This window comes from Oncorhynchus tshawytscha, linkage group LG03 (assembly GCF_018296145.1).
Source record: "Oncorhynchus tshawytscha isolate Ot180627B linkage group LG03, Otsh_v2.0, whole genome shotgun sequence".
In the NCBI taxonomy this organism is placed as follows: Eukaryota; Metazoa; Chordata; class Actinopteri; order Salmoniformes; family Salmonidae; genus Oncorhynchus; species Oncorhynchus tshawytscha.
The window spans coordinates 11,218,041-11,228,500 of record NC_056431.1 but is presented as its reverse complement, the minus strand read 5'-3'; the positions used below and the strand labels follow the sequence as shown (position 1 = coordinate 11,228,500).

General features: G+C 45.6%; 1 protein-coding gene across 3 annotated transcripts in view; it reads left to right on the top strand.

The window, feature by feature from the left end:
- LOC112245008 (glutamate receptor ionotropic, kainate 2) overlaps positions 1 to 10,460 on the top strand; it is a 230,188-nt gene that overhangs the window by 59,307 nt on the left and 160,421 nt on the right. The window contains exon 1 of one of the 3 annotated variants that reach the window (XM_042309811.1): positions 5,561 to 5,960. The exons of 1 other annotated variant lie outside the window; for it this stretch is intronic. In XM_042309811.1, coding sequence (XP_042165745.1) covers positions 5,756 to 5,960 — 205 coding nt within the window. In that variant the 5' untranslated portion in view covers positions 5,561 to 5,755. Of the gene's footprint in view, positions 1 to 5,560; positions 5,961 to 10,460 lie in introns of those variants that run through there. One more of the 3 variants, XM_042309807.1, reaches the window with a different exon arrangement.

Sequence of the window (10,460 nt, the reverse complement as noted above, 5' to 3'; positions counted from 1 at the left end):
GTGTGCGTTTGGTGTGTGTGCGTGTGTGTAAGCGTCTGTGTGTGAGTGTGTGTGTTTTCTGTGCTCTGATGTTGATCTCAGTCCTCCAGAGTGTTCAGTTTAATAAGAGGCAGCAGTACTGCTGTGAGCTGGTGAATTAGCCCCTGTAATGTGACTGTTAAATGCATCTTTCCTCCCGTACCCTCCAACACCCTGACACCATTAACAGCGCAGCCCCCACGCATTAACAAAGCCACACACACACATGCACACGCACACACATACACACACATACACACACATTAACACAGACAGACACCTCCCTAAGCACAGCACAGTAGCAGAGCTCCCATCACCTATCCCCAGTACACCGTCTTTGTCTCTGAGCTAACTGCAGCCAGAGATATAAAGCCCTCTCAAACAGAGCAATTTTCTCCTAACGCATAGGACTGCTTGAATAAATAAGCTGCATTATGCATCAAAGAGAAAGTGATTACCCGCTTTTAAAAAGCCTTCACTAATATTTATAGAGACTTTTCTGACACCACTTATTTTCACAGGCCTTTTAGTTATTCTGTGTAGAGTTGCTATTATTTCATATTTTCCTACTAGCAGACCTCCCAGGCTATTGAATTCGGCTTTCATTGTGTGTTTTACGTTTTAATCTAATTCTAGTTTAATGATGCATGGGGGATCAACAGAACTGTCTCTATCTGTACAAAGCTCTGTAGGACAGGTAACATGTGACCCAATGTGTATTTCTGGAAATAACCAGAATTTGTGGAACCATAACAGTTTTGAAAATATTACAGGACAACAACCTCTCTCTCAATGTGAGCAAGATGAAGGAGATGATCGTGGACTACAAGAGAAGGAGGGCTGAACAGGCCCCCATTCACATTAACGGGGCTGTAGTGGAGCGGGTCGAGAGTTTCAAGTTCCTTGGTGTCCACACCACCAACAAACTATTGTCGTGTCTTTGGCATCATTAAAGTGAAGACTGTTATTTTATCAAATCAATTCTCTGTAATTATTATGACGTGATTAACAAAATCATGTAAATGTAATTAACTAGGAAGTCGGGGCACCAAGGAAAATCTTCAGATTATTATTTAAATATTATTATTTAGATATTTAGATATCTGATCAATTAGTCTTCTAATTAATTCATTATTCTTTACCTCACGTTAGACTCATTCCAAACGTCGTAAATTGTTGGTTATCTGCACGAACCCAGCCTTTACTATGAATCATCCATACAATTGTCTTAATCATTTATTTACTAACTAACTAAATAATCACAGAAATGAATAAACAAACAAACAGTAGATATGGTTCCAAGGAAATGATAGGGGAGGTTCCCTAGTGGGCTAAGCCGATATGACGGCTTGGTGGACAAAGGAAAGTGGGTGTGGACTGAGAAGGGCGGGAAAGACAAAAGGAATCACTACACAGTTGATAACTATATTAATTGAAATGCTAATCCTTTGCACATGAACGCTCACTCATTCGGGAATCATTTCAATCAATATATATATTTACGCTCAGCGTGTCGTGATCTCTGTTGGAATCGTCCGTCTTTCTGTTGGAAAGTTCATCCAAGCGTCTCTCTGCTTCCCTGGAGTCTTTCGTGGTTAGAATGCATACTTCAGAGTACCATTCAGAAATGTCCTTATTGTCACGCTCTGACCTTTAATATCTCTGTCTTCTTTATATTTTGGTTAGGTCAGGGTGTGACGAGGGTGGGTATGCCAGTTTTTGTATTGTCTAGGGGTTTTGTAGGTCTAGGTATTTATATGTCTATGGTGGCCTGATGTGGTTCCCAATCAGAGGCAGCTGTTTATCATTGTCTCTGATTGGGGATTATATTTAGGTGGCCATTTTCCCTTTTGTGTTTGTGGGGTCTTGTTCTATGTTTAGTTGCCTGTCTGCACTACTCATTAGCGTCACAGTTTGTTTTGTTCAGTGTTCATTCTTAAATAAAGAGGAATGCACGCATACAACGCTGCACCTTGGTCTCCTCCTTACAACGAACGTGACACTTAAAGAATAGGTGTTTCGGCGGTTGTCGGGCTTCGCATGTCAGGTTGACATCATTTCTAGCTGCAGACTAGTAATTAGTCCCCGCAGCAATGTTTCAACATCTAGTGGGAGGCCTTACCAGAAGAATGGAGGCAGTTATAGCAGTAAAGGGCGGACCAACTCCATATTAATGCCCATGATTTTGGAATGAGAGGTTTGACGAGCAGGTGTCCACATACATTTGGTCATGTAGTGTACTAAAACGTAGTGCACTATAAACGGAATAGGGTGCCATTTGTGACACAGACATAGACTCTAAGTCCTTAAGGAGATGGCTGGTTGTAAATGATCTAGTAGTCCCAGACAATATCTCTGTTCCCCATGGTGCTGAACGGTTCCAAGTAGTGTTGTGTTGGTACAAGCAGTGGATCCATGTTCCTGGAGGCTGTAAGGATACAGTGATGATGATACAGCACTATGAGAGATGAAGTAATGTAGGAATCTGCTGGGATGGACCCCCTCAAGTCATCAATATCCCTCTCTGCAAATGAAACCATTAGCTAGCTAAACATTTCACACACACACACTCACACGCGTACATGCACTCACGACACAAGTGCAGTGAGTTCTGAGGGCGGGATGAAAGAGGGAGGAAGATGGAAAGAAGAGGAAGAAGAGACGTTTCAGACTGTACAGTAGTAGTATGACTAGAGATGACTTCTAATTAATCAGAGGAAGAGTGAGATGTGTTTAGCTTGTCATAACATATTCCTTACCTGTGTCCAAGGGGAGAGTTGTACTCTACCTTCCTCTTCTCTCACACAGCCTTGATACAATTTGAAATGTCTTTTAATCTATTAGCTGGTCCTTAATGGATCTCATGGTTCATCATACCTGCAGACATGTTCACTAGACCCTGGAGGGGAGGGGAGGAAGGAGAGGGAGAGAGGGAGGGAGGGAGGGAGGGAGGGAGGGAGGGAGGGAGGGAGGGAGGGAGGGAGGGAGGGAGGGAGGGAGGAGGGGGAGGGAGGGAGGGAGGGAGGGAGGGAGGGAGGGAGGGAGGGAAGAGAGCAGAGATCGGCCAGAGATCTGAGACACATCACCTTCAAATTATTCTATTACCCAGAATCCCACTGTACCTATTCACCGTAGCATAGCCTGAAACCACAACGGCAGTGTCACCTTAACAGCATTAATATACACAATACATTGAATTACAGAGAAAATAGCATCTGACAAATGGTGCTGGGGTGATTGAGGGAGCAGGAGCAAGATCACACATGCCCAGTAGGCCCAAACAAACACAACATCAGATGTCTAAAACACATAGAAAATACCATTGGGGATTCATCTCAGTTAGGCAGCTATCAGTTTCTATACATGTGGCACATCTGGTGTACTCAGCTGCAGTGTGTGTGTGTGTGTGTGTGTGTGTGTGTGTGTGTGTGTGTGTGTGTGTGTAGGTAAGGGGTTAAACGTGTCACTACTAGTCTGTCCCGGTCAGAGAATCACATGGGACATGCTCATTATGGAGACAGCTATCCTGTTCGTTCCACCACATCCATCACCCTTTGTTTCGTCTCAAAGATTCATAGGCTGCCTCCCAAATATGCACACTATACCATATATAGTGTACTACTTTTCACTAGAGGCCCTATTCACTATAGAGTGGGCTATAGTCATAGAAGTGCACTATAAAGGGAATAGGGAGTCATTTGGGAGGCAATCCTTCGAACCTTCTGGATTCTTGCTTCCAGGAGACAAGCTCGGCCCTGCCCACCTCTCTGTTCTACTTGATAAAGGCTCCGCCGTTGTCATGGAGCCCACCTGGCTGTGACCTTGTGGCTGAGCTGAGATCATTAGTCAAAAAGCACCGACATGGACGATTCGCTTGCTCAGCCCGGCCCAGGAAGCCAATAGGGACACAAAGTCTCAAAAAAACAGATAGTTCCTCCTCGGCCCAATGAGAATGCTGCTGCCTGCATGGAGACATGATGGTGTTATTATTGTTGAATCATACACACACTATCACACATGCAAACACACACACACACACACACAACACACACACACACACACACACACACACACACACACACACACACACACACACACACACACACACACACACACACACACACAGACACACACTTTGGCCAGGTTCACTAGCAGTGTGTCCCTGAGAACAGCCGGGGACAAATTATACTTCTGTTGGGAGATTTGTTTTAAAAAGTCAAGCTTCCCATTTTCCTGTGTTACCAATATGCTGACTGCACTGAGCTCTCTCCACTATCTCAGCAATCTCAGCTTGACATTAGAATTCAGCACACACTTGACGCTTCTGTTTTCTCCTTCCAGAAAATAGAATTTCTGTCAATTTGATTTGCTCCCCTTTTGTTTTCTCATTATCTATAATACGTGTTCTGCAGCTCTTTCCGTTCAAACACACCGTCTACAATTTCATAAAGGAAGTGGAAAATGCTCATTCTAGATTCGTTACCAAAGTCATACCTCATATCTTTACAAAAAAAGACTCCACATGTTAATTTTCCCCTTCACCTTTCAAAATATTCAAATTAATGAGTAGGGTCCTGGCCGCAATTCACCTGAAAATGAATTCTGAACAAGATGACAAATGTGCTGAGAATAATTCCCTAGAGGATAGAGAAGAGGAGGAGGAGAGGAACGAGGAGAGGGAGAAGGAGAGGATGGGATGAGGAGAGGAAGGAGGAGAGGGAGGAGGAGAGGAAGGAAGAGAAGAAGGAGGAGAGGGAGGAGGAGAGGAAGGAGGAGCAGAAGAAGGAGAGGAGGAGGAGAGGAAGAAGGAGAGGAAGGAGGAGAGGAGGAGGAGAGGGAGAAGGAGAGGAAGGGAGGAGGAGAGAATGGAGGAGAGGAAGGAGGAGGAGAAGGAGGAGGAGAGGAAGGAGGAGAGGGAGGAGGAGAGGAGGAGGATAGGAATGAATAAGAGGAAGGAGAAGAGGAGGAGGAGAGGAAGGAGGAGACTTCTGCCTCTTCATTGGCAAAGAGAGGCTGTTTCCTCCGCCCTGGTTATGAATAGGCCTGTTCTCCTCTCCTCCATTAGAAAAGAGAAATGGTTCACACACTAAGCATTATGAACTTACTTCAGCATAACTCAGAGCAGAGTCTTCTCCCTATCTCTGTGTCTAGAAGGACTTGTTGTTGTTGTTGTTTTCGAGCATTACTTTGATGGCTAAGTTGTTTGCTGGTGTTTTTGGCCCAGGTCCAGTTCAGTGTGTGTGACTCGGGGTGGAGGAGAGAGAGTGTAGAGAGGGGGCATTGTACAATCTAAAAGTCATCTGACCTTAACAACCCTTTCCTCAGCATTAAAGATCTCCTATTGATCCCATTACGGCCCATAGACTTTATGGACAGACCGGCTGCTGAGGCTGCTGAGAGGAGACCGTAGGAAATGCATGCCTTAATTAATCTTTATCACAAGAAAGATGTGGGAGGAGAGAGTGGGAGGGGTGAAAGAAGAGGGAGAGAGAGTGAGAAATAGCTAGAAAGAGCTAGAAAGAGAAAGAGGAGGACAGAGAGAGAATGAGAAAGAAAGAAATACAGAGAGATAGAGAGAGAGAAATAAAAGAGGCCTATCATTGGCCTAACCCTTCTCTGTAACCGTAAATGGGCTGGGCTGGTGAGACGCTCGTATCTCATCAGAGCATGGGCTGATCTCTTAAACGGACCAGGATTAGCGCACAATGCAGGGGTCAGGGGGCATCGCGTTAGAGAAATGAGAGACAATCGCATTCAGTGGGGAAACCGCCAACCAACCCCTTCCTCCGCGCGCCTGCCGGAGATAATATCACGCATGCACTCGTCTGAGCACTGGAACATCAATACGGCACAACCAAGTTCAAGAGAAAAGCTCCTCATTAAAAATAAAAGAGGAGAGGAGCAGTCCGTTGAGCGCTGCTTGGAGAATTTGCCCAATGTGGGTGAGTTAAACTGAAGGGATTGTTAACCTTTATTTAACTAGGCAAGTCAGCTAAGAATTGTATTTTATTTACAATGACGGCATACACCGGACAAGCCTGGGCCAGTTGTGCGCCACCCTATGGGACTCTCAATCACGGCCGGTAGTGATACAGACTGGAATCTAACCTGTTGTGATGTCTCAAGCACTGAGATGCAGTGCCTTAGACCGCTGCACCACTCGGGAGCCCTGTGAGAAGAAGGGAGGGAGGGAGGGAGGGAGGGAGGAGGGAGGGAGGGAGGGAGGGAGGGAGGGAGGGAGGGAGGGAGGGAGGGAGGGAGGGAGGGAGGGAGGGAGGGAGGGAGAGAGAGAAAGAGAGAGAGAGAGAGAGAGAGAGAGAAAGAAAGAGAAAGAGAAAGAGAGAGAGAGAGAGAATGTTAAAAGTGAGAAATAATAAGATTGACTCTGTGCTCTATTAACAAACTGTATCCAGAGAGTAGTAACCCCTAATACTCAGATGGGGAATTAACTGTTGCTGTAGAATAGAACATTTAGATGTGTGTGAAACTAAGAGAGAGAGGTTGTGTGTGTGTATGTTTGTGTCATTTTTAGGTTGTCCTCTACTGTATGATTGTCCTCTCTGGGACTTTGGCTGGTGTTGAAGCTGTGGTGTGTGTGTGTGACGTGTGTGTGTGTGTGTGTCTATGTGTGTACAGCTCTGTACTATTCAGATGTGTTCCTGTGTGTGACTATGGGGTATGAGTCACAGTTGGTATTGAGTCTTTAGACTCCAGGTTTATCAAAAATGTCAACTGTGTTAGAACCGAGGCACCCTGCAAGGTATTCCTTTAGAGGTTTCTGGTTATTGTCCAGAAACCACACCTGTCTTTGAAATGCAGGGTAAACATTCTGAGCGAAGCTGAAATGTGCTGTTCTGAATGTGGAATTAATTGAATTTGAGTCATAGTCTGAGCTTTGGCACCAATCTCCCAATTTACAGGGTGCCACATCTGTACAGGTTTCTTGTAGTGTACTTGTGACTCTTGTTCTTTACTTGGCCGAACCGGGTTGGGGTGAATGCCATTTCAATTTAGTCAATTCAGGAAGTAAATTCCAATTTCAATTAATTATACACATCTATGTGACTTCTGTCACAAGGACACATACATGTACATACTGTATGTCGTATGACATGGGTCACAGGCTTGTAGGGGCTTGTATACTGTGGTGGAGTTGTCCAGGAAGGAATGATGTGACCAGTACTACACTGTAGAATAGATCTGTAGATACTGGGTTGGAAGCTACTTATTCGCTCCCAAAGATCTTAATCTCTCTCTCTCAATGTCTTCTATCTATGTCAGGGGAATCATTGACATTTCCAGCTGTGTGAGTGGTTCACAATAGCTCTGGTGCTGAGGAGAGGCTGACATTTGTGGGTCTGGGAGTGCTTGACAACGGCTAAGATGCACTGACATTTGGGAAAGTGTCCAGCAGAGTCCTCAACGCTGTTCTATCTTTCTATCAACCAAAAAAAGAAAAGAGATGGAAGACTACATCATTTTCCAAGTTAACATTATATTAATCTAACATCTACCATGTGTCATCGTATTTTTAAGAAAGACAAAGAAAAGAAGGAGAGAGAGAGAGAGAGAGAGAGAGAGAGAGAGAGAGAGAGAGACAATTAGAATGAGAGAGAATGTGGAGGGAACAGGGCTTAGGGAGACACATACAGTAGAGGAGGAGAGAAATAGACTTAGGGAGACAGACAAAGGTTTGAGTAAAGGATAGACCTTGTACCATAAATGCCACTGTTCTGTTGTCAGTCTCTGGTGGCTTTCAGTCAGTCAGTACAACATCTTCAATTCTCTACCTCAGGCAGGCAGAAAGGCAGACAGAAAGACAGGCAGACAGGCAGACATATCCCCATAGTACACACAGTACACAACTGTGCTGCTGTTGATCTTGAAAAGGAACAAATTGTTCTGAACACACAGAACAGAGAAAATAACAGAAAACAGCATTTCAGATTTTTAGGGCACAGTCGTTGTACAGGCATTTTAAAATGCCAGCAGTCCCTCTCCTCGTGAAATTATTGTTCCCTCTTCTTCTGTAAGGATATATTTCTTAAATGTATAGTTTTACAACAAGATCTACATTTATGCCTGAATATAATCAAATGTTTCCTTTGCAGTGTAACTATCCCAGGTGTGTGAGACAGTTCAGTTCCACAGGCTCTCCCTCACCCCCTCCCCCCCTCCCTCCCTCCCTCCCTCCCTCCCTCCCTCCCTCCCTCCCTCCCTCCCTCCCTCCCTCCCCCTCCCCTCCCTCCCTCCCTCACCCCCTCCCTCCCTCCCTCCCTCCCTCCCTCCCTCCCTCCCTCCCTCCTCCCTCCCTCCCTCCCTCCCTCCCTCCCTCCCTCTCCTCTCCTCCCCTCCCTCCGTCTCTGTCTGTTACACCCCAGCTGTGATAAAGATGGAACATGCTCTGGGAGCGCGTCATGCTACACTTCTCGTTCTGCTGCACTGCTATTCTGACACTGGCCGCCATCAAACTGTCAACATCGGAGAGAGTGTGTGTGTGTGTGCGTCTGAGTGTGTGTGAGGGTGGTTATAGTGGTCTACCTTATTTTTACGCATAAATAATTTTCACTCCACCAAAACAAGCAACGAGCTGAAGCTGGATTTCCTATTAATTTCCCATCTGTGTTTTTTCTCTGAGAGGAAATTGAGATAGATGATTTTTCATCTTTACTCTGGTTGGCCTGTCATGACCAGTCTGAGAAGAGCGAGGCATTAGGCGTTTCCTGGTTTGTGTGTGTGTGTGCAGTTGCGTGTGAGGATTAGACCGGATCTCTATTCAAGTCACTGAGAGGGATCAGGCTGAAAGACACATTGGCACAGCAACTCACTGACAGGAGGAGGTTAGAGGAAAGGACAGAGACCATCTTGACGTTTAACGTTCTCCTCTTGGTAAACCAGTAATGGGAATCAGATCCAGGTGTTACTCTACCCTTTTACTTCTTATACCCTTTCAACTCAGCAGGATGAGTATGTTGGCAATTTGCAATGCAGTCATTTACTGTTAGAAGCCACGACTGTTGCACTGTGGGTAGTTCTGCATATTTGCCAGAACACTTTTTGTTATCATTCATGAGCACATTTGCTAAGCTGTAAAAAGTCCAGTGTTGCAACTTGTGATAACATCAACGTGAGTCAGAAACACAACGTACACACACACACACACACACACACACACACACACACACACACACACACACATATTTGAATTCCCCCTGCCTGGCCCCACAGCCCAATTTGTGCAGGGCCCCACAGCCCAATGTGTGCAGGGCCCCACAGCCCAATGTGTGCAGGGCCCCACAGCCCAGAAGCAGCTAGCGTTGGGCGGCTACAGTCGCTATTTTAGCAAACCAAACATTATTAATGCGACCAATTGACTGGATTACTGAGCACATTCATCAAAGATAGCCTCTCCGGCTCTCCGCTCCTCTCTGCAGCCCGACAAGAACACACATGCTTGCCAAGATAGCAGCAAGTGTAGCAATTGATTTCAGACCGGCACAAGGTATTAAAAAAGAAAACAGACTACTTTAAAATGAAGTGTGTAGTTTATTTTCACGAGTTCAACCAAACGAAGGGAAATTAAATTCTGATTAAAACTAATGTACTGATGGTGATGTATAAGGCCCTGCCCCGCTCTCCTTTCGGAAAAGCTGACCACGACTCCATTTTGTTGATCCCTGCCTACAGACAGAAACTAAAACAAGAAGCTCCCGCGCTGAGGTCTGTTCAATGCTGGTCCGACCAATCTGATTCCACACTCCAAGACTGCTTCCATCACGTGGACTGGGATATGTTTCGTATTGCATCAAACAACAACATTGACGAATACGCTGATTCGGTGAGGGAGTTCATTAGAACGTGCGTTGAAGATGTCGTCCCCATAGCAACAATTAAAACATTCCCAAACCAGAAACCGTGGATTGATGGCAGCATTCGCGTGAAACTGAAAGTGAGAACCACTGCTTTTAATCAGGGCAAGGTGACCGGAAACATGACCGAATACAAACAGTGTAGCTATTCCCTCCGCAAGGCAATCAAACAAGCTAAGCGTCAGTATAGAGACAAAGTAGAATCTCAATTCAATGGCTCAGACACAAGAGGTATGTGACAGGGTCTACAGTCAATCACGGATTACAAAAAGAAAACCAGCCCCGTCACGGACCAGGATGTCTTGCTCCCAGGCAGACTAAATAACTTTTTTGCCCGCTTTGAGGACAATACAGTGCCACTGACACGGCCTGCAACCAAAACATGCGGACTCTCCTTCACTGCAGCCGACGTGAGGAAAACATTTAAACGTGTTAACCCTCGCAAGGCTGCAGGCCCAGACGGCATCCCCAGCCGCGCCCTCAGAGCATGCGCAGACCAGCTGGCTGGTGTGTTTACGGACATATTCAATAAATCCCTATCCCAGTCTGTTGTTCCCACATGCTTCAAGAGGG